The sequence below is a fragment of the Meleagris gallopavo genome, chromosome 3, assembly GCF_000146605.3.
Source record: "Meleagris gallopavo isolate NT-WF06-2002-E0010 breed Aviagen turkey brand Nicholas breeding stock chromosome 3, Turkey_5.1, whole genome shotgun sequence".
Taxonomy (NCBI): domain Eukaryota; kingdom Metazoa; phylum Chordata; class Aves; order Galliformes; family Phasianidae; genus Meleagris; species Meleagris gallopavo.
Window position 1 is genome coordinate 83,164,107 of NC_015013.2, and position 14,072 is coordinate 83,178,178.

Consider the following 14,072-nt stretch of genomic DNA (forward strand, 5'->3'; position numbering starts at 1 on the left):
AATTATGGCAGGTTCAGTTTGCTTTTATTAGCAGGTTAGCCAAGTATCTTGGACTAAAATCCTAAATTCATAATAACTGAAGAAAGTTAGGGAAAGATAAAACAGTGCGTTTTAGACATTTACTAAGGCTACATTTAGCAGTAAGGAAACCTCCTCAGCTGCTCTGTGTCTCACTCTTGGTTCTGACTGATGAGTTTCTGCACGACTTGGCTGGTGTGCCCTGAGTATGTGGTCACAGCTCACCTTGGTGCTCTGACACAGAGGAACCTGCAGCTCCTCTGGCTCTGGGGGATTTCCCCGTCTGTCTGCCCTTCACTCCCAGGCACTGATCCACCAGCTTATTTCAGTAACTTTTCTGCTGCTTATCTTAAATAACAAATTCTTGGCTTTTGTTTTTCACCAATTGTAGTCTGTTAAAATGTTACTGTAGTCACTGTTAAAATACAGTGGCATCACTTTACAAATTATGTTTTATGATAAATGGTATGAATTGCATAACTGGGTAATTGCCCAGTTATGACATTCAAGCACAAACTGATCTGGAGCGCTGGACTGCCAGGTCTAGAAAAGCTCCCCCTCATCCTGTGTTAGATTTTGGGTGCATGTCTGCAGGCTGCTGGCTTTCTGTGAACTTGAACAGGGAGAACAAAAGACTTTGCATATATTCAGGCCAGCGTGCTTTCCTTTCCAGCTCTCCTTTCTAGCAATGGCTATAAATAGCTACCAAAAAAAAAAAGCTGGTTGCCATTTAAAAAAGGTAAAAAGCTACACGTTTTGTAACAGATACTGTATTAGAGTATTTTTGCTTTATCTTGTTCCAGGAGTGGATAAGAAACAAGTTGTGGCATCTTAGATATCACTGTGAGATAACGCTGGGCAAATTCTAGATCTTATTTGCTTATTTTAGGTACTGGCTATCTAAATACTAAATGGAAATTGTCTTGTTTCCCATTATAGTTCGTCTTCAATCAGATAGTAATGATAATGACGACATCGAACAAATCGATGAAGATATAGCTGTGACTCAGAGTCAGATGAACTTCATTTGTCCCATTACACAGGTATGCTATCACACTGTCAGAGATTGGGAAAGAGCTATTTCGTGTCCTTCATTGGATCGTTTATTGCAAATTCCCAGTACTTGTTAAAAAGCAGGCAAGCATTATCAGAGAGGAACGGCACTGCTTAGGGAAAAAAAACAATCACATAAGTAGCAAGGCAGTTTCCTATACAGGATCTGACCCCATAACTTCAGTGCAATGTCATGTATAAGTGGCAAAAAGACTTCCTGCTGTTTTACATGAGTTTTGTAAGAAGCACTTTCAGTGGACATTCTCAGTTCCTTTACATCAAACCTTATTGATTACAGGCGGAAATGAAGAAGCCAGTTCGAAACAAAATCTGTGGACATTCCTATGAAGAAGATGCCATTCTAAAATTCATCCAGACTCGAAAGCAGCAGAAGAAGAAAGTCTGGTAAGCTGTCAGGAATGTGTGGAAAAGCTATTTGCTTTGCTGTGTAAGTGGAATTTTACTCCACTTGTTCTAGGAAATGTGTTTGGATTGGCAAGGCTACAGGAAGTAATACCTCAGCGTCTGCCCAAGTCAGTCTCCTCATTAGTACAGTGCATGAAGGATTTTTTTCTTTAATGAAAACAATGTGCAAGGAAATATTCAGGAAATGTGTGGGGAAGTTACAGCTACTCATGGAACCTGTACAACAGAATAAAAGAGATTTTGTATAGCTGTGAAAACAAAGAGAAACTTCAGCTTCATAAGGTTTGGTTGTTCATTGCATTCCCACTGCTTATTTAGGAAGCCTTAAGGTTAATTAAAAATTAAATGTCTCTGCTGTGCATCCTCTTCTGCAGTTAGGTTCAAATACAATTAGCAAATAGAAGTATTAAAATTCAACCTTCTAGGTAGTACCGAATTTAAGAATGACCAGAAAGAACTGTATATTTTTTACTACAATGCAGTGAATTGATTCTTACTCTACAACACCAAAGCAACTTGCTGCTTTCCATGTAGGATACATCTTCACAGAATTATGGAATGGCCAGGGTTGGAAGGGACCTCAAGGATCATGAATCTCCAACCTCCCTGCCACATGCAGGACCACCAACCTCCACATTTAATACTAGGCCAGGCTGCCCAGGGCCCCCCCCCATCCAGTCTAGCTTGAACACCTCCACTGGATGGGGCATCCACAACCTCTCGTGGGCAGCCTGTTCCAGCACCTTACCACTCTCTCTGTAAAGAACTTCCAGCTGACATCCAACCTAAATCTTCCCTCCCTCCACTTAAAACCATTTCCCCTTATCCTGCTGTTATCTACCCTTCCAAAGACTTGATTCCCCTCCTGTCTGCAGGCTCCCTTTAGGTATTGAAAGGCTGCAATGAGGTCACCTCGCAGCCTTCTTTTCTCCAGGCTGAACAAGCCCAGCTCCCTCAGCCTGTCTTCACAGGGGAGGTGCTCCAGTCCCCTGATCATCCTGGGTGTCCTGGTGGACGACAGGTTGGCCATGAGCCAGCAGTGTGCCCTCGTGGCCAAAAAGGCCAATGGCATTCTGGGGTGCATTAAGAAGAGCGTGTCCAGCAGGTCGAGGGAGGTGATCCTCCCCCTCTACTCTGCCCTGGTAAGGCCTCATCTGGAGTACTGTGTCCAGTTCTGGGCTCCCCATTACAAAAAAGACAGGGATCTCTTGGAAAGAGTCCAGCGGAGGGCCACAAAGATGGTGAAGGGCCTGGAGCATCTCCCCTGTGAAGAAAGGCTGAGTGAACTGGGTCTGTTTAGCCTTGAGAAAAGAAGACTGAGAGGGGACCTGATCCAGGTTTATAAATATCTGAGGTGTGGCGGCCATAGCAGTGAGGCCAGTCTCTTTTCAGTGGTACGTGGAGACAGGACGAGGGGAAACGGACATAAGCTGCAGCACCGGAAGTTTCGCACGAATGTGCGTAAGAACTTCTTCACGGTGAGGGTGACGGAGCACTGGAACAGGCTGCCCAGGGAGGTTGTGGAGTCTCCTTCTCTGGAGATATTCAAGTCTCGCCTGGACGCCTACCTGTGCGACCTGGTGTAGGGAACCTGCTTTGGCAGGGGGGTTGGTCTCGATGATCTCTAGAGGTCCCCTTCCAAACCCCCTACAATTCTGTGATTCTGTGATTCTGTGATCTTCGTGGCTCTCCTCTGGACCCTCTCCAACAGCTCTCTGTCTTTCTTGTACTGGGGGCTCCAGACCTGGACACAGTACTCCAGATGGGGCCTCACAAGAGCAGAGTAGATGGGGACAATCACATCCCTGTCCCTGCTGGCCACCCCTCTTCTGATGGAGCCCAGGATACCATTTGCTTTTTGTTGAATGAAAACATGTAAAAGTTGAATTATTAAACCTGAAATTCTTCCTGATATGTTTCAAATTTTGAATTGTTTTGATTTTTTGAAAAATCAAACAAGAGGAAGAGGAGCTCAAAGGCTCTTCAGAGCAAATTTAGAAGACATATTTTGTCATCCTTACCCATCATTACTGATGTGTTTTCATGCCAGATAGCCAGAGTTTCATGCTTTTGTGTTGATGACCTCATGGAAACTTACAAGCTGTGGACTTTTAAATAAATGTGCAGTTGCTCAGGAAGATCTGTAGAGACTAGCAACCTGATTTCTCCACAGATAAAGCCACAGTTAGCTTACTTCCTCTATCTGTAGCTCTTACATTTCTGTCAGACTGTACACACACTGCCACATGGATTCAAAATGGGGTAGAACTTCTTCTTCCTGGCTGCAGGAAAGCACCACTACAAAATCAGTCATCCATTATGTTGGCTCTCAGTGGCTTTCTGTACTCTGGACAGAAGAAGAACAAGGAAGAAGCACCTTATCTTAGCACCTTAGGAGGGCTATAGAAAAAAGGTAGAGGGCATGAAATATGCTGTGGATGACAACAAGCCAGCAACACGGAGGGACAGGAATGTGGCCAGAAGAATGAAGAGTTGGGAAATAGCTCACAAGTTGGAGAGAAGAGAGTAAGAGTTCTGGAGGATAAGAACAGGCTAGGAAAGTGCTCAGCAGCCTAAGCCACTACACAAAATACCTCCTGACTCAACGGGAGGGTCTCTCTGTCACCTCTGACTTACCCTGTCCTCTGTGCAGTAAATAGCCCAGAGAACCTCACTGTCGCTGAATCTTTGTTAAGTCACATAAGCTTTGTCAAATCACTGCTTTATACCAATAAGCCATATTGTTGCTTCTCTTTTCCAAGCAAAGAGAGATTTCCATCTGCAACAAATGGAAAAATGTTGTAGTAGAGATCACTCTGGTGGATCTGGTGGAGAAGTTTCATCACTGCTGATAAAACTGATGGGGCTGTAGAGCTGAATTTTTATTTTCTGTTTTAAGAAATTAATGACTTAGGAGAAATAGAGAGTAAAAAATATTATCAAAGCTGTAAAATGCCCAGCTTTAAAAGCAACTTTATGCTCAAATTGAAGTTATTTGTGCAGTCTGAATCCTGGTGGATCTTAATCTTGAGTTTTGAGCTTGCACCCTTAGCACTTGGACAGCAGTTATTGCAACGTGCCAGAAAAGTAAAAACACAACAGTAACCAGGTTTCACTGTAACTAGATTGAGAAAGGTTGCCTGGTTTTCTCTGCCCAGTCTCACCGATCTGCTGTAATTTTAACCTTTCTTAGGAAAATGCTTTCAGTCTTTGAAAAACCATAGTCTGAATCGTGGGAAGACAGACGTAAAGCAACAAGTTCCTCATTCTGGAACCATCCTGTTTGTGTTACTCAATATTACCCAGCTTTATTCAAGTAGGAGTAGGTATCCTGAAAGAGCACAGTGCTGGCTGGGAGAGTCCTTTCTGTCTTTACTCATAAATCAAGGCCATTGCTCATTGCAAAGCTATAGAAGCAGCTGTCTTCTCACACATACTGTATGCAGAGTTTGAAACCACTGGATGTCCTTGGTGCATTTGGCAGTCCTTCAGCTGACACACACACAGCCACTAGCTTTATGCTGCTGGACTCAACCACAGAAGACTTGTGGCAATTCTGATATATCTCGGTTTGCTCACTATTTTCCATTGCCTGGAAGGACACACTAACACTTCATGCTTACAGATAATGTTGGAAGCTTTCTAAGCACTAGTTATTCATTAATCTGTTAAGTTATTGCTCTTCTAATGTGATAAATGGGAAAACTGAGGCACAGTAATTAAGTGACTTACCCATGACACACGCAGCAGGCAGCTGGCAAGTCTGCAATAAAAGCTACAAATACTGAATACAAATAAGTTCAGCACCTGAGACAAAAGTTATTCCTAAAAAGGAAAAAAAAACCAGCAAAAATTTGATTTCTGATGACAGGTGCCATCTGTGAATGTTTGGGCCACTGCCTAAGGGGAATGACCTCTGGACCCTGAATATTTTTCACCCTGTTATCTTTCTCTGATTGTTTCAAGTAGTTGTAAGCCATTTGGTATCGGATCTTTGTTTAGAGGCTGTTCATTTGACCCCATTTCTCCTTTCTCTGCTTCCTTAGTTTGTAACAGGACAGGTGAATTTTCACACTGGATGTTCCAGTGATTCACTAGTCAGCCTCTGCAAGCCTCATATAATCTATTTATTTCCCTATAAGTTAATTTCCCTATTTATCTATCAGTAAAGATTATACCACTCCACTGCAGAGCAATGAGGTAAGGGGTAATTACCTGTGGTTTACAGAGGACTTCAAAGAGAGAAAGCAACATAGCAAGACTTCTGTGCTATGTTACAATCATTACTAATGCTGTGTACGGGGAACAAGGGAGCAATCTATAGGTGAGAGGCTCCATCTCTGCGTTCCTTCCTTCAGCTTCGTTTCCCACCCATTTAGATAAATGGATTCATTTTTCCCCACAGAGAGCTGGTGAAGAGAAAGAGAGGTAACGGGGAGCTGACTGAGTGTGAATCCCAGATGAATAGAATAAAGCAGCAGATGTTATGTAAAAACTATGTCTGACTAATACAATTCTTCTCACTTACTGGAGTCTCTCTCTTCTTTTTAACAGCTGCCCTAAAATTGGCTGTAGCCATGATGATGTAAAAGGATCAGATCTCGTGCCAGATGAAGCACTTAAAAGAGCGATTGACAATCAGAATAAACAAAGCTGGTCAATACTGTAGAAATCGGCTGGAAGTGCCGTTGCCACAAAGAAAATTTGTTATTAGAGGTCTCATGAGATAAGCTGCTGATTGTAAGCAGGTTGTGTAACGGCTTGTTATTTAAAGTGTTCATTTATAGGCAAAGTTGAAGGTCTCCGCTGTAACTGAAAACACTTTTTCACCCGCCAAATATGAGGAATTCTTGTTGTTTTTTTTCTCTTTCTTGAAATTCTAAATGTTGCGTTTGTTAAATAAAATGTGGCTTTCAGCCTTTAACTTCCCTAGTCAGCATGTTAATTTTTTCAGCATATTAGAGGTGCGGATTCTGCCAGCATTAAATTGTGAGTGCTTTGCTCAGTATTGCAGACAGTTACTACTGTCTTTACCTGCTGGGAATACTGAGTAGGGCACTCCCACCAGGATTTACCCAGGTTATATTCCTTGCTTAGGAGTGCTTCCCTGCTTCAATACAAACCACAGGAAACTTCATAAGAACAATAAGTGCTACACGTCTGTACCTTGTATATGGACACACCACGTTACCACGTGCCTTAAAGGATCTTCGCCTTCTTCTTAAAATTATCGAATGCTCTGCACTAACTTAGGCTTTTCTCATGTTAAATAGACTTCATTTTTCTGTACATTTGGGTACAAATCCAAGAAAGGATGTAAACTTTGTGACACTCAGTAGTTACTCCTTGGATTGATCTGCGGGTATCTAGCAGGTAAGACACTGGTTATATGCATCACAAATAATTGCTGGTAAAAAGAGCTGCCCTGGTGGTCAGGTGGCAATTTTCTTGTATTTGAAATTGAAAATACAGGATTCTTTGAGCTTTGGGATTCTTAGTGAGTTAGATTTTTCCTAAGTTATTTTTCTTAAGGTACGAGCTGGTGTTCAGTACAGAATGTAGCCAGGGTACCCAAATGCTAAGCTTTTCATTCTGGGTTGCTGTTTGCTAACAGCTTTCCTTTATTAGACTATTATTAACTCCAATTGCACTTGTGTGCAAACCACTTCAAGCTGAAATTATTATTTTGCAATTGAAGAATATTAATCTGCAAGCTGATTTCGTAGCTAAAAAAGGGAACTGGGACATTATTATTTGCACTGAGCTTTTGTATTCAAAACACTTCATGAGAATTAGCTGGGTAATTTTCATAATGTGATCTATCCCCAAAGGTCTATCTTCTCAAAACTCCATAGTGATCAGGAGTGCTTCTGTCTGTAAGCCCAATTGAAATACTGGAAAGAGATTTGAGAGCAGTTGAGCACTGTGCACATTTTTGTCCACTTAGGTGTGAAAATCAATTCCCTTTTAAGACATCTCAGGTCAAAGACTGTTCAGGAGATAGGTTATTGATTTTCAGAGAAGTGATAGAGTTAAATACCACAAGAGAGGAGGTTAACTATTGTTTGTCTCAAAAGTGGTAATGGTGGTGGTGGAGGGATCCCCATGTTGTAGCTTTGTCTTTCATCTCTAAGTTTGTGGTTAAGTTTTCTCTGTCATCGTTTATAGGCAGAACACTCAGAAACAGAAACCAGTGTGAAACTTATGTTGGTTCAACAATCTCTGCAGAGGTGCAGTAGTGTTGTTGCCCTCGTGAATCTAAATCAGTCCTTACCAGTAATCAGGTTACCTAGTCTTCAGATGCAGAGATGTAGCTACACATTCGATGGCTGCAGTTTCTCACTTCAAATTTAGTTCATGTGGGTGTCTGGATGTTTCAGATAATACATAACATTATAAATGCTAAATTATGCCAGACTAATTCATACCATTAAGCTGATGCCATGATGATGGAAAATACTTGATCTTCTTTTCCTCCTTTGCTGCTGCCTTGTTGGGGTGGCTGTTCTTACTGACAGCTCACTGCTGCTTCATTGGGTTTTGTGTCACAGCTGTGACCTCGCTGTTCCCACATGTCCTATGTCCTGCCTAAACTCTGCTCTGGATAGAAGTAGCTTGCAAGAGTTAAAGAATAAAAATAAGTGTCTGTGATGAATAGGCTGAGCAGTATGACTCACAGAAGTGAAAACAACAGCAGTTAAAGCTCAAATCTGTTTTGGCTATAAGATACCGTATGTAAACAGGCATATGTTAACAGTTCACAGAGTAATTTGTGTCTCATTGCTTGACGTCAGAAATTTTGCAATATTTAAGGAAAGAAACTCACAGGTGAGGCTTTTTTCTGTTCCATGAGGGGTCTTTTACAAATGCAGCAAACCTAGGTGGAGTTGGTGAAGGTGTGACACTGAAACTTGGTGAGAATCTATCTCTGCCAGAGAAGAGAAGTTCCATATAGTACTTTGATTAAAGAAACGTCTAATCAAACAAATAAAAGGCAGTAGGGATCTATATGCAAGAGTGTTCAGTGGTGCCCTGGGGCATGAGACATTAGCACAGCTCTCACTGGAACAGATTTTCATCTTAAAAGTAGACACTCCCTCTGTTTTCCAATCAGTGGAGCCACAAAGTGTAAAAGAAGAACTAATCAGGCAGGCATCTCATGGAAGATTTAGCACACTTGTGCTAAAAGGAGCATGCACTGCTCTGAATCAAGGGTACATTCATCATTACTGCTCCTGAGCTGTGATCTTATTCATTCTAGAAGAATCACAAAGACTGGGCTAAGTCAGTGCTCCCTTGAGAAACACCCGGAGCAAGAGCAGGGGCTGGAGGAAGTGAGATCGATGACTCAACAGCAAGGCCAGCACACTGCCTTATTTTAGACAATGTCCCCTTGGATATACTCATGTTTCCTCATGAGTGGCTGATGACAAAGGTCTTACCTACCTGTGGTCACAAGCACCTCATGACGTTTTTCTCAAGAATAGCTCCAGCACTGTGGCTGAAACCAGTGCAGAATTCACTGTGGAACAAGATTAACTTTCACTGTGGTTTCAAGTGAGCGTTAATCTCCAGCTTCCCTAGAAATCCTCCTGCGTGGATCCGAGGTGCAGCGTGGCCCCACTGGCAGTGCTCTGTTACATAATAAAGGTGCACCTGGGTAACATGTTTCGTGGAGTGGGAAATTCCTCCTTTCCCTTGCTGCAACCAAAGCATTAAACCAAGGGCACCTCATCGCAACTACAGCGAAGCCGTCGGTCATCCAGGAGTTTTTTTTGACACAGAAAGTTCTGACTGCAAACAGTGATTCCAGATCTTCCATAAATAACATTCTATTTTCTGGTCCCAGAGGACTCACTGCTCATACATGTCATTTAAACACGTGGCACACTGCTCACAGCAGTGCCCAGAGGGAAATTCTGTGTGTGCATGCCAGTGGGTTGTAGGCTGCTGGCCAGCAACTGAGAGAAGGAAGAATATCCCATTGATTGCTGAGCAGGTGAAGTGCTGGGATGCGTGCAAGTCGGGCAGTGGTACCCATGGATGTGCTCAGCCTTTTCCTGCTCGAGTAAGCTCAGCAGTGTAACAGGACTGCACCAACTTACGTACAAAGGCATGTGTTGTACTGTTTCAAAACACCTCACACAAGGCAGCAGTGGGGTGGAGGAGGCTGTGCCTCGCTCGGTTCTTCTGCACTTAGTCCAGACCCGAGGACAGAGCTTGAAAGCACGCACATGAATTGAATTGCATGGGAAGCTTACCAAAGGAAGTGTTTGCTTGTAAACTCGGCATGAATAGGATCCTCTCTGACCGCAGGGGAAGCGGAGAGCCACTCATTCACTGCCCGCTTGTGCAATCGGCTTCTGAAGTAAGAACAGGGTTTGAGGTTTAAGACCTGAACCTCCACACATCTCCAAGCAACAGAAGCAGCTTTCATACTCTTCGGTCTGAAAATGGACAAAGTCAGGAGGTGCTGCTCATGAGACTCCTTGGGTTTGATAACAACGGGCTTGTCAAAAGGGAATTATGCAGCTATCCCAGCAACAGCAGCCCTCAGACAGGCTTCTGGGAGGGCTCGAGGGGAGACATCTGAACACCAGTACACTGCAGTCCCTTTGATGTCACTGCGCTCGTGTCATGTGTTTGATATCTCAGCACTGAATCCAGCACTGAATGTCACAGTGCATAGGGCTGATTGTAGCATTACCACGGGTGTGATTCCTGCCACAAAATTGGAGCTTTAGCTCTTTTATCACCCAAGCACACAACTTGGAGCCTTTTCTGTGCTGGAGGATTCTATACAGCAGCTCTGCAGGAGACCATGTGTTGGCTGCTGGGTTTGCACTGCTGGTGTTAAAGCCAGCAGTTGTGTAAATGTCATTAGAGGTCTTGAAATAGCTCGTAATGTAATGGTATTTATTTTTCTGATAGTTTAATATTTGCCTGATAGTTTAATATTCACTCAAGTACTGGTGTGCCATGCATCTTCCGATAACTAAAACAATGACTTATTAATTTCTTCCCATAGCAAGCAGCCAGTTTATTTATAACTGGCCCAATCCAACAGAGTCACTCTTCGTATCCCACGAGACACACTGTCAGAGTAACCGGACCTGTCCCAGGCACTGGGGAAGTGGGGAGATGGTTACACAATTCCCATTGCCTCTGGCTGCTCCAGTTACAGAGATAAAGGGTCAGAGAAGTGGAGCAGTGGAAACTCTGTGAGCATCACAGGGCGAGCAGCCGAGCTCACAGTGGAAGCACTGCCGAGCCTGAGACAGATATTGGAATGCCACGGGAGAAAATTTCCTTAAATAACATGGGAATGAAATGGCAATGCCCAAAGTTCACTTAGGAAACACTTCAAACTGCTTTAGGACTTGGGAGGTGCTCTTCACAAACTTCTTCTATTTTCTGCGCAGGTTCACAACAAAATTCGGCTCGAGTGCCAGCATGGCCGAGGTGGCCAAGGGAGGATGAGTTTCAGCCGTCTGAGAAGTACCGATGTGCACTCAGCAACCAGTTGACCCTGCTATCCACTGCTTTGTTATTTTTCATTCTGGGGATCAGCTAACATTAGAAAAGACAGAAGCCTCAAGCAGGGAATCACTTCTTTCTTTAGACTAGATATCGGGAAGAAATTCTTTACTGTGATAGTGGTGAGATACTGGAACAGGTTGCCCAGAGAAGCTGTGGATGCCCCCTCCCTGGAAGCATTCAAGGCCAGGCTGGATGGAGCTATGAGCAACCTGGTCTAGAGGGAGGCGTCCCTGCCTATAGCAGGGGGTTGGAATGAAATGTTCTTAAAGGTCACTTCCAACCCAAATCGTTCTATGATTCTTGTTCCACTCTGCAGCATGTTGGAAGGAATTTGGTGATGGTGAGTTCGTATGTGAACCTTTCATTGTGATCTATACCTAAACAATCAGAATGACAGTAGAGTACAGAGCGTTATTTGGTTACAAGTAACTTTGCTACTACATGTTTATTCATGACATTAATGCCATGAGTACCCAAAAGCATTTTGAAGGAGGAGGGAGCTGGACTGGTTCAGCCTTGAGAAGAGAAAGATCCGGGAAGACCTCACTGCAGCCTTCTGGTGCTTGAGGGGAGCTTAAAAGCAGGAGGGAGGCTGACCTCTTACAAGGTCAGGTAGTGATAGGACAAGGGGGAATGGCTTTAAGTGAAAATTGTGGAACCACTAAGGTCAGAAAAGTCCACCAAGCCCCTTGCCTCGTGCTACAAAGATGGCAGCTGTACCCCACGGAGCAGACCCAGGCACGGCCCATCTCACAGCAACAGCAGGACTGTCAGTGCGCCATTAGTGCTGTGTCGGCTGGAGCCGGGGCATGGGGAGCACAGTGCTGACTCAAGTGATGGCACATCTCTGTGTGCATGTCAGTACGTTGGCTAAACACGGGGCTCTGAACAGCAAAGAATACGCGGCTGTGCTTTCCAGCTTCACAAAGGGCTTTGAGAATAGGTTTCAAAATTGCCAAAAGAATCGATTTATGTTTGTGACACCATTTTCAGCTGATAAAAACACATGGCCTGCAAATGTTGAAATGGAACGTATAGAGTTGCAAGCAAAGATTGAACTAAAAGATCTGATCATGTCTCTGCCAGTTTCAGAATCCCTCTTACCAGAGAGAAATATCCGTCGCTTCGCAATCACACCTTATTCGTGTCATCGCTGTTTGGCACATTTGTGAATGGTTATCAAGGATGGATGAAGTACACGAAGAGTAAAATTTCATCCAGAATCTCTGATGAACACTTTGTGAGCTCACTCAGAACTGCAGCCACTGCCATCAAACCAGTCTGGTGTGTTAGCTTCACAGAAGCAGGGTCACATATCCCACAAGTTTTATGCTTTTGTTCCTCTCTTTCTTTTAAAATGTTTTAAGAAAAATATTAAAAATTAAAATGTTTTTTAGTTATATATTAATGATATTGTATATTTTACAAGGGATGCTCTGAAAGTAATGCTTTCTGTTTTGCAGTGTTGGGCCATAACATCAGAGGTGGATGTTGGTGGTACAGCAGTAGAGTTGATCCTTCCCACCAATACTCAGCTCCATGTTGTTGGTGTGTGGGAGATTGCAGCAGAGGGGCAGTCTGACAGAATGGCATCTGAGGTGGAAGTGCATATGAAGCAAAGGTGTGTTACTGAACAACTCCATGCAGAAGAAATGGCAGCTACTGATGTACACTGACACTTGCTGGATGTTTCTGGAGAGCAAACAGTGGGTGTGAGCACAGTGGGGCAGTGGGTGGTGTTTCAGCAGTGGCAACAATGGGTCACTGTGCTGATGCAGATGGAGCATGGAGGCTCTTGTTCACTGCTGGTGAGAATGCACAGCTAATGGTGGTGACTGTGCTGAAAAAACGTGTTCTGTAGCTTAGAATTTGCTCTACCAAACAGCGTTATTGTGTTCTTTGTAGATGTTGTAGTTTCCGCGGAAATAAATAGGAGGCATGAATTCTGAAGCAACTTACGTATACGCAGCCAAAGGCAATTCCTCCTCACTCAGTATGGCCCAGGCAAGCCAAAAAGTTCCAGTCCAACCACCGGCCCACCCCCACCATGCCCACTAACCATGTCCCTCTGTGCCACATCCACACGCTTCTCGAACACCTGCAGGGATGGGACTCCTCACCCCCCAGCAGCTGTGCCACTGCAGGACCAAAAGAAAGGGACAGCGGGGCACAGCTGGGCGCCCATCTCGGGACACCTGTACAGAAGCACCGACGGGACGCAGCCTTTCAGGAGGAGCAACACGAAGTAGAAAGGCTGACGGGTCCTGCGTGCTTTGCCTATAAGGGGAACAAAATACAACAGCACGTTCCGAGCTGCGGTGAATCGCTCAGAAAAAAGTCTGCAGACGTTCTCCGAATTCTTTGTTAAAGGAAAATAAATAAATAAATAAATAAATAAATAAGTAAAGCAAAGAAAGGAAAATGCAGCCCCTGGGATATCCCTTTATGGCATATGCATTTTATATTTAAACGCATTAATGGCTCTGCTATGCCGTGACTCAGCCAGCAGCACGGTTTCATGCGTTTCTTAAAATACACGGCGAACGCTGACGGCGGAGCCGCAGCTGGGGCGGACGGGCGGGCAACCCGCGGCACGGGGAAGCCTCAGCGCCGAGCTCCTGGGAACGGGCACCGATGTGAACACAAAAGCCGGCCGTGCTTCCTTCTGAAGCGCTAACGCTGCAGCTCCCCGCGCGTTTTTCTGTTTGCTGCCCGTTTCTCTATTGCTTTCCTCCCATACGGCGGCTCCCCGCCCTACAGCCGCTCCGGGAGCGGCCCCTCGCTGGCTGCCGAGTTTCACGCGGGGCTGAGCGAACCAAGGAGCCTCGTGGCGACGGAACCGGGCCCCGCGTTTCGCTTTCACGCGTGGGAGCACCGCACGGGGTTGGGGTCGGCCGGGTGCGACGGGCGCTGCAGGAGCATCGCACGGAGAGGCTCGGGGGCACGGCGGGGCGGGCGCAGAGCGGGGCGGGCCGGAGCGGGGCCGGGCCGAGCTCCCTCCTCCCACTTCCCCGTGCGTCAGGGGCCGGGAGGAG

General features: G+C 44.8%; 1 protein-coding gene across 2 annotated transcripts in view; it reads left to right on the forward strand.

The window, feature by feature from the left end:
* NSMCE2 (NSE2 (MMS21) homolog, SMC5-SMC6 complex SUMO ligase) overlaps nt 1-6,429 on the forward strand; it is a 125,557-nt gene extending 119,128 nt beyond the window's left edge. The window contains exons 4-6 of one of the 2 annotated variants that reach the window (XM_010709295.2): nt 958-1,061; nt 1,370-1,519; nt 6,052-6,140. In XM_010709295.2, coding sequence (XP_010707597.1) covers nt 958-1,061; nt 1,370-1,480 — 215 coding nt within the window. In that variant the 3' untranslated portion in view covers nt 1,481-1,519; nt 6,052-6,140. Of the gene's footprint in view, nt 1-957; nt 1,062-1,369; nt 1,520-6,051 lie in introns of both variants that reach the window. The other variant, XM_003205277.4, reaches the window with a different exon arrangement.
* The last annotated feature ends 7,643 nt before the right edge of the window (nt 6,430-14,072 follow it).